The sequence below is a fragment of the Apodemus sylvaticus genome, chromosome 2, assembly GCF_947179515.1.
Source record: "Apodemus sylvaticus chromosome 2, mApoSyl1.1, whole genome shotgun sequence".
Classification (NCBI taxonomy): domain Eukaryota; kingdom Metazoa; phylum Chordata; class Mammalia; order Rodentia; family Muridae; genus Apodemus; species Apodemus sylvaticus.
The window spans coordinates 84,812,326-84,829,153 of record NC_067473.1 but is presented as its reverse complement, the minus strand read 5'-3'; the positions used below and the strand labels follow the sequence as shown (position 1 = coordinate 84,829,153).

Sequence of the window (16,828 nt, the reverse complement as noted above, 5' to 3'; positions counted from 1 at the left end):
AGGCCCTGAGAAGCTCTTACTTACCTGAGCACACAGATTGAGCTGCACATGAAACGGACTTCTGAATCCAGAGAGGATGTCTCAAGTCCATCTTTTTCTGGGATCAAGGTCAGGCCATCCTCAGAAGACTAGTAATTAGGCAGGAATATCTGTTCTGTCAGCACTTAGAACAAAACCCTCAGGCTCAGCCAAGAGGACTACCCTAAACGTATATCAAGAAGGCACCAAGGACCCTGTCTGTCATTTGGAATGCCTGTGGCCACTAAGATGTTTTAGGGGGAATGGGCATAATGAAGAAGGGGGGCCTCGATAAAAGAGACTACACAGAACAAAGAGGAAAGGAAAGTGACTGAGGCTGATTGTAATCTCTCTCTCTCTCTCTCTGTGTGTGTGTGTGTGTATATGTGTGTGTGTGTGTGTGTGTGTGTGTGTGTAGCTTACAATTAGATAGAGAATGCTCCTCTCAATGAACAATAGACCATTTAACAAGAATACTTTAGGACCAAACTTGAGAAACCTCTATTCAAGTTGTTGGTCAGGGTGAAGACCATGAGAGTGTCATAACATACAGGCTGTTCCTGTGCCCTTAGCTGGTTGATTGTCTCTACAGCTGAAGACACCATGTGATTGGACACAGGACTTGGAGGATTTGAGCTGGATCTGACCTGAGGGAGTAAGGGAGGAGTATGACATGGGAGGAGTTATAGAGAGGTAACAAAGGAGGAGTGTGACATGGGAGGAGTTACAGGAGGGGTATGACATGGGAGAATACAGGAAGGGTTAGAGGGAAGAAAGTGATGGAAGAAAATGATATACTTATATTATTTATTATTTAATTTATTTCAATTAAAATAAAATATCCATCTTTTAAAAAGCAAAAGCAAAATCTGGATTTTTTGAGTTGCATTTTATGTGAATTTACCTGGAGATACAAGGACAAACATCTGTGCATAAAGCAAAGGCAACAGAGAAAATAAAAGATTTTATCCATATCCAATGTGATGAGCCAGTGAGGCTTCTGGGTTGACTTAGAGGAACATGTATAACTAGAAACCCCATGTGTGGTGATGACTCTGTATCATTGTACTGCCCTGGTCAACCAACATGTCAGCCGATCCATTGCAGAGTCTCCTCTCCCTAGCAAATGCTTCTCTCATTTCCTGATGAAGGGCCTTGTAGCTTTCTAGGCTTCCTGAATTTTCTAAGTTCTGAAACTTCTAAATTTCATTTGTTTTGGAAGTCTTAGAACTTTCCCTTGCCCAACCTCCTGAAGATAATACTTCAATTAACTCTTAATTATTGGAAGGAAATAACTACAAAGTAGATATTTTTCATTCAAGAAAGAATATAAAAGCAAGGGCAAAGATGAAAGTGAAGGAAGATTATGGGAAGGGAAGAGGGGGGCAGGGGGAAAGCAAGAAGGAGAAGAGGAAGAGGGGCCAGGAAGAGGAAGGGAGATAGAGGCACTATAGAAGGAATTAATTCTATCCAGGAGCTGTATTTTATGGGAACATAGATGTTGTCTGTTTTCTTTGGCTTTGTTGAGACCTTGTCCTGTATTCTAAGCTAACCTGGAACTCAAAACCCTCTACTTCACTCTCCCAAGTGTCCGGTAATGATAAAACTACATACATTCACTTTAATGTCTCTTTATCTGGTATAGTAGAGGCTGCAGATTCTATCATATGGTGGGGAAAAAAGAAGGCAGTGAACATTTCAGAGCTCGGATGCTATGATATCCCTATTAGCAGTTCTATCGGAGACCAGTATTGATGCTTATCTACTAAAAAGCGATTTGGGGCTAGCATTTGTTAGCTGATCAATTTTGTCTTTTGCTCTTTAATCTTAAATTGATAAATAATTCTACCTCTATTGACAAAAGTGATGAAAGGAATCACATTTCAGTACTTAACTGACACTGCAAGTAGGAAATGGAAAAAACACAATGACTTCTGAAATGTGAGCTCTTTTTTACCGAAGTCTTTTAACTTTTAGATAATAAACTTCAAGCTATTCCTGTTTTACAATTCTGCTTGGCACACTCATTTTTGGATTCAGCCACATAACACAGAAGACAGGCTGTTCTCTCAGCTTTATGGGACTTAACAGCTTTTCATAGCAGGTGTCCAAACTTTAATAGTCTAAGTGTGGATTATAGACACATACAGTTTAATAACTAAGATACCATCATTTTCTTACTTCCCCAAACAATACTTTGTATGTTTACATTAATATTTCAAGTCAAGAATTAAAATATCTCATTACTATGGCATTGGGCAGATCTTTAATAATGTCCATTTTACAGGGAAACAACATCAGTTGACGTTTTTTTCAGGTACAAGACAGTGCCCTCTATCCTGTGGAGGGAGCAGAAAATAATCCATCTTCTCCTTCATGCCTTCCTGGGGATCAAAATATCTACGAAGAAATGAGACATTAATATAAGGAACAAGTGGAATGTGAAAGTTACAATTCAAAGAACAAAGATGACCACCCTGAGAACAGTTTTTTAAAATAAAGACCATAATTCAAAAGGTTTTGAGGTCTTCAGGTAGGAAATGCTATTCAAAGGGGGGATTGCAGAACAGAGGACATTTTCAAAGGATGAGGTGGAGTAAAGAATTAGAGAAATGGCACAGCAAATACAAATGTAGGAGTGGGAAGAAAGAAGCAGCTGTGGTATTGCCCATGGTGGCACTCCAGTGACAAACAGTAGAAGAGGGCAACCCAGAGAAACGGTATCAATGTGTAGACAGAAGATGGATAAGTATACAACACACACATATGAACAGTTAGAGAAACAAGTTTGATTTGTTCTTAGATTTCATATGATAGTGGACTAGAATAAACAACTAGAGGTAAGTTTCTCTGCAAAGTGCATTTTGACTGACCATTTGATGGTGAGTTTTCCAGTGTGAGACTGTCTATATCTACATAATTAAGCTCAATACCCACCAAAACTTAGGAAAAAACAAAAACCCAAAAATACTCCTTTGACTGTTAAAAAATGGTAATGTTTTTCATCCAAAACGTTGTGGCCCAACTAGATTTGACTTGTCTCCTCTCTGAAGTCTGCAGCCTCATTTAAGAGAGTATCTGTCATCATATTGTGTAACCTATGCAAAGAAGCAGGGTTCTTAGATGGTACAGCTTGAGAAACCTGGAGACATCATATGGTCAGTTGTTCCATTGAATAAATTGGGAGTCCAGAAAAATTATGTGGTTAGCTTGTAGTAACCACTTGCTTCTGAGAAAGATAAATTTAAATATAGACACCACTAACTTATAATTTATTATTTTATCTACATGCCTTTATGCCTAGTTATCCTTCCTAAATTTTACATAGGTATATATCTAGGTCACATACAATACATTTTGCTTTAAATCAGCATGTTTCAACTAGTTCATCTATCTCCCTCTCTTTCTCCAACCCTGAAATGTCTTATCATTTAACACTTAGAGGGTCTCATCCTAAATGACTTTAAAATCTATGTACTCTTCTGCAAACCTATGGGTCCATATACATAAGAAGTACTTGGTTATTGTCTGAAAATGAATGAATATATATTCTCCTTTCTTTGCCTTAATTTACAAATTTAGCCATATTTGAGAAAATTCTTGGCAAGGGAGATGCTGAAACCCTGCTCTGCCTTCATTTTCATGGTTCTGTTATATATTCATCATGGTGGACTTTGTCTCAATACTCCCTACTCCTTCCCTTAGCCCTTTTCCCCCGTGGGTTTTGATTCCACAAATAACACTTGAATGAGCATGCCACTCATCAATTTACTGTTCTTTTGATAGAGATTACTTCATCCAGCCAAGGATGTGCTTTAACAACAAGACTGCTTCCCTCAGAAAGCTAGAGCAAGGTGTCTTTGGGCCTACAACTGTTTGTAGTCTTTCCTGCACCACTGCCTTTGCAAGCAGAGTTGGTACAGAGTTAAATCTCACTGTGCATTTATCTGATGATAAACTAACTAGCCCTTCATGTCTTAAGCTCATTGGTTCCTTGTTAAATGTGTTTTCTCAATCTTTTACCCACTTTCTCAACAAATTTAGTTCCTTTGACATTTTTAAGGGCTTTTGGTGTAATATAGATATTTTTCAAATGACTTCCAATTTCTTCAACCTTTTTCTCAACTCTGTAATTATATATATATGGAATATTTGTAATATACAAAAATCTTAAATTTCATCTAGCTATCTATTGTTTTTTCTTAATTTGTGTTTTATCATAAACACATATTATTGCTTCCCCTATTTTATACAGATGGTTATTAGATTTTAATTTTACATGACTTTTATTTATGTGTTTCACTTAAATGTTCTAGTTTATATACATACATCTATGATTTTTTTATCTTAAATATAATTAAAAAAACAAACCCTCCTTTTCTTTCCTCCTAGATAACTTATTAGCAGTTTCTCTTAGATTCTTTAGCAGACTTGAAATGATTCTTTCATCAAAGACTAAAATTCCACTTAAATCCAGACCCATTTCTGGATACTCTATTTGCAAAGATTCTCAATCACTGTAGGGCCTACTCAGTGTGTCACAGATTTAGTTCCAGTAGCACTGCAGGGTTTTATGATTCTGACAAGTCAGATTCCAATCATGACTTCAAAAATAGTCATGGAAGGTAGTCATATTAAAAACTCATTTAATAAATAGCACTGGAATGTAAACAGAAACTAATCATTCAAAATAATATTAGTACAGTTAGAATAATATTTTGGCCAGGCAGTGGTGGCCACAGGCCTTTAATCCCAGCACTTGGGAGGCAGAGGCAGGCGAATTTCTGAGTTTGAGGCCAACCTGGTCTACAAGAGTGGGTTCTAGGACAGCCAGGGTTATACAGAGAAACTCTGTCTCAAAAAAATCAAACAAACAAAAAGAAAACAAATTAAAAAAAAAACAAAAAACAAAAACAAAGAACAAACAGAACAACAACAACAACAAGAATAATTATTTTTGGAGTTTTCCTACCTCAAGTAGAAAACCAGATAGAGACATTTTGTTGTTGTTGTATGTCTCTAATTGTATGTCATTTTGTTACCATATGCTTATCCATTTTTCAGTCCTAGGGATTAAACCTATATCAGCTGCACATGCTAGAAGCTGCTCTGATACTGAGCTACACCTCTAAACTTTTTTCTTACCTTTTAAGATAGAGTCTCACTGCCTTGTGCAGGCCAACTTTCCACTTGTACTCTAGCCCAGGCAGTACTTGAACTTGGGACTCTCCTGCCTTTGTCCTTCGAGGTCTGGGAAGACTTGCCTGTACCATCAATCTAGTTTCAAGTAGAAAATGAGCTTATGTGATCTTATAAAAGTGGCAGCTCTGTACTTTTTTCCCCAAAAGGTAAGCATATTAATGGTACTGCTTTCTTGATTCCACAGGCCAGTTCATTCAAGGACTCATCCCTGTGCCTTCCTTCTGAGTTTCGACTACTTCCCAGTGGAAAGCATACTTGGAACAGACACTTGAGTACTCGTGGAGAGAGGTTCCATGGGGACTGTACCTGACCCTCTGAGGGTGACAAAAGCTTCAATAGTGGCAGCTTCAGGGAAGGAAGAGTCTCCAGGAGAGCTGCAGAGTGTCTCACCACAGCCAACTCAGCCAGATAAAAATGCTAGCGGCATTGGCAATGCTCCTGCAGAACTCGGCCTCAGGCTCAATGCAGCTGCTCAGGCCCTGATGCAAGCTTGCATGCATGAGTCCAGCCAGCAAGACATGGCATCTCCTGGTGTCTTCAATGAAGCAGAGCAAGTGTCTCCTGAACAGAAAACTCCCGATGCCTCCAAGCTTCAAGGAAGCAAGGAGTCAGCAGCACCAGGTCTGAATACTACTACAGAAAAGGAACTTACATCTGCGCCATTTTTAATGTCTGCAGCCCAGCCCAGTCACCATGACATCCGAAGTGACCCACCAAATACTAGCACCTGTCCAGTACCTGAGGATTCCTTGGTGAACTCAGAGGCAAACTCAAACGATGAGAAACCTACCAGGGTCACCTGTTGCCGCAACAAAAATGAAGTACACTGTGATTTTCCTTCTGCAGAAAACAGTCAGGCAATAATTGTACAGACTCCAGATACAGCAATGAGGATTCACTCATCCCCTTCTGCAGAGAGACGTGAGGGGGAAGGGCAGAAAGTCATCAATAACACCACAGTGGTGTCCAGTGAATCTCCAGCCACAGGAGGATGCTCAGAGAACAAAGAGCCCTCAGCCACTGCCTTGAACAGCACAGCTGAAAGGTCAGAAAATCCTCCACTAACCCCCCTCACCAGCAGAGAGGCCACATGTTCTTCAGAGGCAAGGCAGGCACTGCTGCCCGCACAGCATCCAGCGTCAAGGTTCAAAGAAGCCAGTACGATGACCTGCCAAGCTGAAAGCGAGGCTAAGGAGGTCCCTGGCAGGGCTTGGCAAGATGCTGAGGTGCAGGCAGTGGCAAGTGTAGAGAGCAGGTCTGTCTCTACCAGCCCCAGTATCCTCCCTGCATATTTGAAGGAAAATCCTGCACCGGAGCAGGAGAATGGGCAGGAGCAACTGCGAGTCATTTGCCATAGCAAGGGCAGTGGAAGCCACCAGTTGGAACTATCGAACAGCATGGTAGACCCCCAGGAGGCAAGGCAGGGCCCCAGCATTGTACCACAGGTGCATATCCAGGCAGTTGTTCCCACTCCTGCAGCTTTCAAAGGGGGATACAAACCAGCCAACCAACCAGCTGAAGGCCGTAAATCTCCACTGATCCATGTGGCCTCCAGCCAAAACCCGGATACAGAGGAAGACCATCGGTCTTCAGTAAGCAAAGAGGCAACCTCCAGACAACTTGCAGGTACGAATCCTGACTCCCAGAAAGCTAGCCCCATTGGCCAGATTTCCCTCCTGGCAGGGAGTCAAGCCGAGATAAGCCAGGGGCTGGGGAACTCTGGACCCAGGGAACCTGAATTTGTAGTGAAAACTACAAATGACCACAAAGCAGAGCCAGGCTGCAAACCATCCAACTCCCTTGGAGGAGCCAAGAAAGACCACACCCCTGAGAGCTTGGACCCCACTGATAAAAGAGATGCAAAGGACAAGAAGCCTGCTTCTCCTCTTATCCTGAAGGACCAGGCACCTGGAGGCACCAACACCCTAGATGCCAAAACCCTACTGCTAAATCCCAAATCTCAAGGAAATGAAGGGGAAGGACCAGAGGTCAGTCCTGCACCCTCCCCAGGGAGGAAGAGCCAACAGAACGCCTTGGAAGAACACAAGCAGACCAAGACAGTCGCAAGTCTGAGCCTGCCATCAGATGGCACAGGTGACTCGAGCCCAGGCTCTGGTAAGAGGACCCCTTCTCGCTCAGTCAAGGCCAGCCCACGCAGGGGCAGCCGGGTCAGCGAGTTCCTGAAGGAGCTCAATGTGACAGCTGCGGCTGCCCAGGTGGGGCTCACCCCTGGAGAGAAGAAGAAACAGCTGGGTGCGGACTCCAAGCTGCAGCTGAAACAGTCCAAGCAAGTGAGGGAGGTGGTGTGGGATGACCAGGGCATGACCTGGGAAGTGTACGGTGCTTCCTTGGACCCAGAGTCCCTGGGAGTTGCCATCCAGAACCATTTACAAAGACAAATTAGGGAACATGAGAAGTTAGTTAAAACACAAAGTGGCCAGACTCGAAGATCGATTTCCTCAGATTCTTCTTCAAGTAAGAAGCTTAAAGGGAGACAACAGGGTGTTCTGCAGTCCATGCTGCAAAACTTACGGCGTCCCAACTGCTGTGTCCGTCCTGCCCCGTCCTCTGTGCTGGACTAAAAGGGAACTGCACCGGTGTATGAGCTGTGGTATTCCTTGTGTCTATTCGTGTTAAAGCTTAGAAGTTTGGATTTCTGTTTTGGTGTGAATTTGTTGTCATTGTTTTCTGAGAGACTAAGAGTAAACGCAACGATTAAGTTTAAAAATTAGCTATTACGAATTGTTGGGTTCTCCACAAATAAAATGCCGCTTCACACTGATAAAATACCAGAAGCAGAGCAAAGTTTGCAGATAGTCTGAGTTCAGAAGAAATGGTTGTCGCTGCGGTTTTTTAATCCATTATCATTTATACACACATTTTTATTACACACAAGTCAGTTGGTATTTTCACCTCAGTCTATTAGGTGTTATTTCCAGTAAAAAAAAAAAAAAAAAAAACCTGCTTATGTTAAAACTAGCAAAAACAGCTATTAGTAACACTGGTAATTTCTGGAATTACTGAAGTAAAGATGCTAGTACCACAAAAAGTTGCTAGTACCACAAGAGGATAGTAGTACTACAAGAGAATGCTAGTACCATAAAAGTTTAAGTAGCTTATAAGAACCTTAATGTGAAAAGTTGAGAAAAATGTATGTTATTCCTGAAAGAAATAAAATGAAATGAAAATATTCAAAAATATATGAAAATATGAACTGGCTATATACATCTAAAGCTAACAGTTATAATGTGAACAAGTTCTTGTTAGAAAAGTTAGCTATTCCTCCAAATATGAATATTCCCTGTACTAAACGTGAACTTCTATGTGTACATCTTCCTGCATTGGAAGCGGAAGTGCATCTCTGTGCTCCGGGCCACATTAAAATGGTATTTTCTTACACTAGAGGGAATGTCTGTGACTGGAGTCTTGAAACTAAGGAGGACAGTGAATTTTGTATTGAAAGTGTGTCCTCTGCTAACAGTTTCTGATTTGCATAAATGCACAATCTAGACTCCTTCAGATTTATTGCTTTCAAGTGGCATGCTGTTATACTTCAGAGATCTTCATGAAATTATAGTTTGGACGCTGGTTGGCCATCTTCCCTCACCGGTTTCTACAAAAGGTTAGACAGCCATGGGAACATCTTTGGCACACCGAGTTGGGGTGGTGGCAGCAGCTGGAGCATTGAGATAGGATGGAGAAGGAGCACGGCCCAGGCTGAGGGAAGGCCTTCCTCCGAGCATTCATGGTCTAGACAATGCTAATCTGAAGGTTGCAGTAAACACTTCAGACTTAGCTGTGGAAGAAAGAGCAACAGCCTTTGCTAAAATCACTCCTGATGAGCTAGAAAAGAGGACCTGCCATGCATCATTTTTTTCTTTAGAGACTCAAATATCAGTGGTGCAGCCACACATCTATTTTGGCTTTTTAAAGTTTATTTCTATTTTATAGATTAAAAACATAAGAATTATACCTGAGTTCCAAATCCTGAGCTACATTGCGTTTGATTTCTACAAGAGCAATTTAACTGAGTATGTAGCTGCATAAGTAAGCCACAGTGACAGTACTCTCCAAGTTGGAGAATGATAATTACAGTGTTATACTTGGAACTGATAATGAATTTCTTAATAAGGCACATTTTTCAGCTTCTTACTAATTGGCTTCTATTAAGGATGCTTTATAAAGTAGGAATTACTGTCAAATTACTGATCAAATTGTTATACTAATGATTAGAGATTTAGTATAAAACTCTTTTAATCTAAGTACTCATTTGTCTCAGACACACGTGCAGGGATTTTATCTGTCTCCTATCTTACACACACCCATGCCTTCTGTCACATGTCAGCACCCATATTGTGTATACACAAGCACACTCCCCACATACACATACACAAGAGCAGCTGTCCACAGGGTCCACTCCAGATGGCCCTAGGAATCCTTTCCTGCAAAGAGCTACAACAAGCTGTTCCTATGGTCTAATAGGAGAGAAAAGACAGTTCTGAGCAGCAATAATGTTTGTGGATTTCAACTAAACATGCAATACATAGATTGTTAAGCCTGAGAAAGTTGTAAGCATCTTTCCCAACTTCAGGAAATCAAAACTGCTCATTTTGGTATGGTGCCTCTCAAAGCAAAACCTTAAGAAGAAATATTTGATTAATAAATTTGGTTTTCTTTGATACCAGAATTAAATATTTAATTTGTACAAAGACTCTATAAACATCACAAAATGGTACAAATAGATCTTTGCTTTTTTCCTTTTTCATCCTACAGAATTGAGAGCTTTTAGAAACATCCATGGAAGTTGCCTCTCCAAATGTATACATTAAGCGGCAAACCTGATCAGGTGTTTATTTTATGGTACCTACCCATAGACACTCACATAGTACAATTACAAATTGTACAAGTACAAATCCCTATTTGAAGCTTTCCCTTTTCATAAGCCCATGACACATAATCCAACCTTCAGGATTTCACTGAGACCTCCTGTCTTCTTCATCCAAGTAGGCACACAATGGCTGTCCTGGAACACTCTATCTGCCAAGATAGAGTGATATCACTCTATCACTCTTCTTGCTTTGTCTTGTGACATACACTGGTTTAAGAGTTATTTATGTCTATCATTAATTTTTTCTTTTAAAAACGTTTTATTGATTCTTTGTGATTTTTGCATCATGTACCCAGTTGACTCATCTTCATCTCCTCTCATAACTGCCATCTATCTACCCTTGCAATCTCACCCCCAAACAAACACACAAACAAAATAAAACAAAACATAAAAACCATCTCATCATGAAAACTGTAGTATGGCACAATGTGTCCCACAGTATGTCTCTCTGTACACACATGTTCACTTGCAAATGTTTATAGCAATGTGTCATTGGTCTGGTTCAAGGTCTCTGGCTTCTGTGATACCATCAGTATTGGCTCCTCACTGGGACTCCCCCTGGTTATCCTGTTGTTGTCCTGTGTCATGGGAATCATTCATCTTGGATCAGCAGGACCTGCCCTTTTATATACCCCAAGAGTTCATAGAAAATGTAGAGCTCAGATATCACTGAAGCCCAGATCTGGGGCTTTGAGTTGACCTACCCAAAAATCTACATCATTAATTTCTTTCACATGTCATTTATACCTTCCTAATACATCTTAGATTTTGAAATATAGGTAGTAAATGTTTTATTAATGAAATAAATAGAAAATAAATAGAAAATATTTCTGGCATCAGTAATAAAGGAAGTGGAACTCAGGGTCTGGTATTTCATTCACCATTTACAATTTAACGATGTTATACCACTTACCAAGAAATACTAGAGTTCTTATTTAAACTGTTATTATTCTGTTTCTATGACCATGAGACAAACACTCTAGCTTCCATTGTAATTTGTTTATTGTGAATGATTTTATAAGAACATCATTTTTAATTAGTTGGTTTTGATGCCATGGCCACCTATGTAACATAAAGTAAAATATTGATCAACTTTTGTTTTGAATCAGTGGCATAAAATGAATATTTTGTTGTGTCAAAATTAATCTGAACCCATGTGTATGTATGTCAAGATGAAATCATTGAAAACCAGATTCATGTTTCCTTCCATGCCAAGTTCAACTATATTGAATGGAATTTGATCTTGGATACAATTATTTTATTCTTCCAAATCAAAATCATCCAATACGCCTTATTTTGGATATCTGTATTTCATGTTATAGATTGAGTATAAAGCTGAAGTTGGACTGAATGTGCATGTGTGTCCTCTATTTAAAGTCTGGACTTTGAACCCGAATCCTAACACAGAAAGATAAGGATAAGAATGTTGTAGTTTATCTGGATCTCAAAGTCTTGGGGCTTTGCTGTTCCCAGTTTGTACTGTTTTGCTTCATTATTCTGGCCATGATGTATATACCACACCAAAAACAGAACACTAGGGGATGTCCACTTTTATTAGTAGGAGATATGTGAAAGTATGCTTTTAATGTCTCTTGTACAGCCTTCTTTGTATTCACTGTTATATTCACTGAAAATGCGTGAGAAATCAGTTTCCCTTTATTTGTACAGTGAAAGTGGTTTTTAAAGATCCCCTTCTAGTGTAACATAAGTCATCATATCTCCTGTCTACTATTTCAGATCACTATAAAGAAAACAACATATTAGAATAACATTTGTGTATAGTTTATGTGTTCTTATTGGATACTGGCCAATCATGGCCTTATATAGACTAAGATGTACTAATTATCTACAAGGTTGTCATGGAGATGAGGCTGTCTCTTCTCTCCTGCTTTGTTCTTAGTGGTGTGTGAAAAATAAGCTTGTGAATTCCCTGGTGTGGTGACATTGAACTCTGAAATATCTTAAAGCAAGCTGATGACATTGTCACTGCCACAGCTTTGTCAACATGGTGAATCAATTAATCAGAAACCTTGTTTCTGCCCATGTCAGTACCTACTGTATCACAATTATACCTGAACATTTTGTTTTCTGTTAGCAGTGTCCCTTGATGTGTGGGCAGCCTCTTTGGTTGGCTCTTTCTGAATGCAGGTCAGCTGCTACTCCATGGCAAATGAAACTTGCATTCTGGGAATCTCCTGCCATCCTTGGGACCATACCCTCCCCTAACAAAATTCTGCAACTGATGAGTGATTCTGAAAGGCATACCTGCAGACATGCAGGTTCATGAAGAACCACACAATGTTGAACATTTTTTTTTGCAAAATAGCTTTGTAAATACTGAAACAGACTTCCACGAACACTATCTTACTTTTGGAACAGAAAGTATTCCTTGCCTAAGGAAATCAAATTTTTGATTTGCAATAACCAAGAACATGAAGGAAGAATTGGAGTGGAGATTTTCTGCCTCACAATGATATGTTGCTATGTTTAACAGTGAACACTCACCAGCTCAGCTTTCACTTGCCACAACCGAATAACCTCTCTCCAAGTAACTCCAGTCCATCTGTGTGCATATACAAACAAAAGACAATCTGGAAAAGACTTACTATTAAAAATTCAAGGTGACAGCAATTATAAAGGACATTCAAATAACTGAGGACTCAGAAAGATAACAGTGGGGACCAGAATGGCATAAGAAGTTGTCATTTAAACATTTTTTTCTAAGACTCAGATATCTCAGAAACCAATTTGAGAATAAAAACTGTTGACTATGAAATTAAAGCCAAGCAATATCATGCCAAAAAGAGGCAGTTATACCAGCAAGTGCATCAGCTGTAATCACACATTATGTAATTATAGTTTACTCTGGGAAGATTGGCGGTAGCTCAGAGGGCACATGGAAGCACAGATTCAGCTTTCTGTTGGAAAGCCTGATTAAATGCCTCACATGAAGTAGCAGCTCAATAACCATGAGCAAAGATTAGCCCATGTCTCATGCCAACCATGACAGAAGAGAAGCCACTGATTCAAACTCAAATCAGCTTCAACTAGAAACGTTGTCAAAACAATTGAATTTACAAAAATTTCTCTTCCTGGATACTAGCAGCTAGATACAATTCACTTAACTTAACTCAGCCTAGTGGATTGCAAGACTTAGCAATGTAAAACAGGCTCCCAAATGAAAAAGTACTAAAACACCATCCCTTTATAGCAAAAGAATCTCAAATAATGTTGAACAATTCTCAGAGAATGTTTTAGATGACTTCTGAACACTAACTACTCATCAAGTGTCTTTCTGTGCTCAAGTTCAAAGTTAATTGGCTGTAAAGTATTGAGAATTAAGTCATATATTTTGCCCCTCAGGAAAAGACACTGATGATCAACAAAACAGTAATTATGATGAGATTATCTCATGATCTATGTGTATGAAAGAGAGAGTTAAATGGGAAAGAAGGTCTAATCTAGATCTCTTCAATGTGGAAATGTCATCAGAGATTTTCCCTCAAGTAGGGGGAAAATTATAATTTTGTTTGAGGTTGTTTTTTGTTTTGTTTTGTTTACATTGCTGCTAGAACTTATTTTTGTTATTTTTTTTAAAATAACATATCTCTTATTTAGAAAAACTTCTAAGTAGTTAAGCAGTTTCTACTGAATCACAGGGCATTTGAAGACACTTTGTGAAGTTGGGCAGAAGGCACTGGTCTTCATCCAAAGGCAATCTTGATGATTTCAGTGTAGGCTCACTAGTATTCATTTTAGGCCACATCTTGGCATAATTCACTTTCAATCATGTCTTTAAACGATTCAGATACACTGGAAAATGGCAGTATTCTAGACCTGCATCTCTGTCCTTAAAAGAGAGGAGAGATTAATATGGCTTGTTATAAGGCGATCTACAGATACCTGCTATTAAATATAAGAAAAGTCAACCATGTTTGAAAACTCAAGGAAAACTCTCAAGTAGCAATTACTAAATCTCTATATTTATTTACCTCTGTTGTAGTAATGTGTGATAATACTGTAGCTGGTTGTGGTACATCCATACATTCTGTAAGTGTGTAGAGTCTGTGGGTGATTGCTTTGGCACTTTTATGTGTAGACAAAAATAGAATGATAAAGCTAATTTAAAGGCTATTTCTTATCACCAAGTAGGTACGTGCAGGAAAGTTAATAAAATCAACAAAAGTGTGTATGTTTGTATTCAATGACAGAATTGATTCTTTCAGTATAAAGTCAGGAGGAACTGGGCATAATTATGTTTTGTTTCTTTATCATCATAAGAGTTGCCAGCAGATTTACCACAAAGGCTGAATGGAGTGGTTGGTACATTGGCATGTTACTAAATATGCCAGAGCTAATTTCATATGCCATTAGTCACAAGTAAGGTCAGTTCTTTGACCACTGGGTTGATTTACATTCCTCACACATGCTCTGTGTTAATTGTGTGACAGTATGTACATACATGAGTGTGGTTGTGTACATACCTTGTATGAATTATCAACATTCTTTAAACAGTTGCAGAAAAGCAGAACAAAGAAATAATAAATCAAAAGCCTCAAAATGGCTAACTAAGATGTATTTTCATTTTCTACACATAAAATACGTATATAGCCAAATGTAAATAGCACATTCAAATAGATGTTCACACAAAATGAATTTAATTTGAATGAATTATTGACAAAACAACTAATTAATAGCTACATCTTTCCATGACTTTCCTATTTTGCATATATTAATATTGAAAATATAAATGCTCTTCCTTAACCCAAATGGCAGTTTTTACATGTCATAAAATCCCAGGCTATTTAGCATCTCAGAGTCTGGTATCTGAACAGATTCAGAGATATTAATGCTATTTTCTAAGTCCAGAACCATATCTGGAAATGACACACACACTGAGAAAAACCACTTCTATTTTGAAAGCTGAATTTGGGCTTCTACCAATATTTATTTGCACAGCCTGACAGAAAGCTTACACTTTTATTGAAGTATCTCCGGATTTCTCTAGTGTGCATAGTGACTCAAAGAAGAGACAAACACGGGCCTTCTCATGAAATTAGTAAAACTGTGTGCCCAGACCAAAGAGAAATAAGAGATCGAACTGAAAACAAATTATAGTAAGATATAATAATAAGACAGTTGGGAGTTCCTTAAGAAAGACACTGATACTCTGCACAGAATAACACCAAGGCTAGTAACATTATCCAACTACTGGTAACTTGGAACAGAAATACCCAGTTTATCACAGTTTTTCTTAAGAAACTGATCAAATTTTTCTAATTTCTTCTCAAGGAAAATTATGTATTGAATAAAGATCAGAGACTGACATTGTTAAAAGTTAGTTCAACTTGACACTGGCTCCATGACACTAAAAAGTGTTATTAGCTAGTTGCTGGGCTAATGACATGAATGGAAATATGAGAATTGCCCCTTGATGAAGAATTCATTTCAAAAACTACAAATACAACTTTTCACAAAAGGTGAATATTATTCTGAATAATATTAATATGCATATATTCCCTAACATTTGAATGTTCCTAGTATATTTTCCTGGGGGGAAAATTGAACTGATGTTGGCATTTATGAGTCTGTGTCTGCTGAAGCTGGAGAGATGGCTCAGTGGTTAAGAGCATGTACTGTTTCTTCCAGAGAATCTGTGTTTGATTTCTAGCACTCACACGGCAGCTCACAATCATCTGTAACTCCTGTTCAGATTAGGAAATAAATCATCTCCTGACACCTGAGAAATGGACAAAGGCTAAGCAACCGTACAGACACTGAGTAATGACTGTGTCTGGCCAGTTTACCTGTGATGAGAATAGAACTACTGAGATCTTGATGTTCACCAGTTTGTTTGTTTGTTTGTTTGTTTGTTTGTTTGTTTGTTTTTTGCATAAGAGAAATCTGTGTACTTTTGAAAAATGCATATGAATTTAAATATCACCTGGGAATTCTTTCAACATGACAACCATTTGTGTACATCCACTAAGAAAGATCAAAATGAAATACAATGTTTAATCAATGGAGAAACAGTAATATTCAAAATGCAAAGTATGACTGTTATGGAATCATGTCTGTCTACAAAGATCATAAAATAACTTCTTTAAGAAAGTTATCATATCTTGGACATTGTTCCCAAATAAAGATGGAAGGTCATGTTGATAGAAAGATAATGATTTGACAAAAGACCCCAACCCTATTTGACAGTCGGTTTTCTAATGGATGCTTAAAATACTGATGCTTAAAATTCAACTGGTTAGCTACTGTTGTCCTAAAACTTTTTGAAATATGATTTTTTTGCATCTCACTTCACATAATAAATATACTATGAAATAAAGTATACTATGCTTCTATTATTGTTACTTTTATCACCTCTGTTGTCGAAATGTTCTTTTAGTCCAGGATACATGGTGTCACTAGATCCCCTAACACTTTTCTACTTGCAAAGTGCAGTAAAGACAAAACTGTTTGACCATGAAAGAAATGTGTTTTCCTTAGATTAGAATAGAATTCTAATTGGAACAACAATTATTCCTGATTATCATAAGTACAGGTTCTCCTGCATTTGCCAGAGTAAAGTAGTGGGGAGAGAATATATCTGTGTGTTTATGTTATTTTTTGTGGGCCTGTATGCACATGAGTGTGCACATGCACAAGCATGGGTGATGATATAGCTAACAGATTAGTACTGATAGAACTATAAGCAGAGTGGTCCCTACA

General features: G+C 38.6%; 1 protein-coding gene across 1 annotated transcript in view; it reads left to right on the top strand.

Annotated features, from left to right (window-relative positions):
* Nucleotides 1-16,448, top strand: part of Gprin3 (GPRIN family member 3) — a 94,718-nt gene extending 78,270 nt beyond the window's left edge. Inside the window, exon 2 of the mRNA XM_052173833.1 lies at nt 5,405-16,448. Within this exon, the coding sequence (XP_052029793.1) occupies nt 5,514-7,802 (2,289 nt within the window). The 5' untranslated portion in view covers nt 5,405-5,513 and the 3' untranslated portion in view covers nt 7,803-16,448. The remainder of the gene's footprint in view (nt 1-5,404) is intronic.
* The last annotated feature ends 380 nt before the right edge of the window (nt 16,449-16,828 follow it).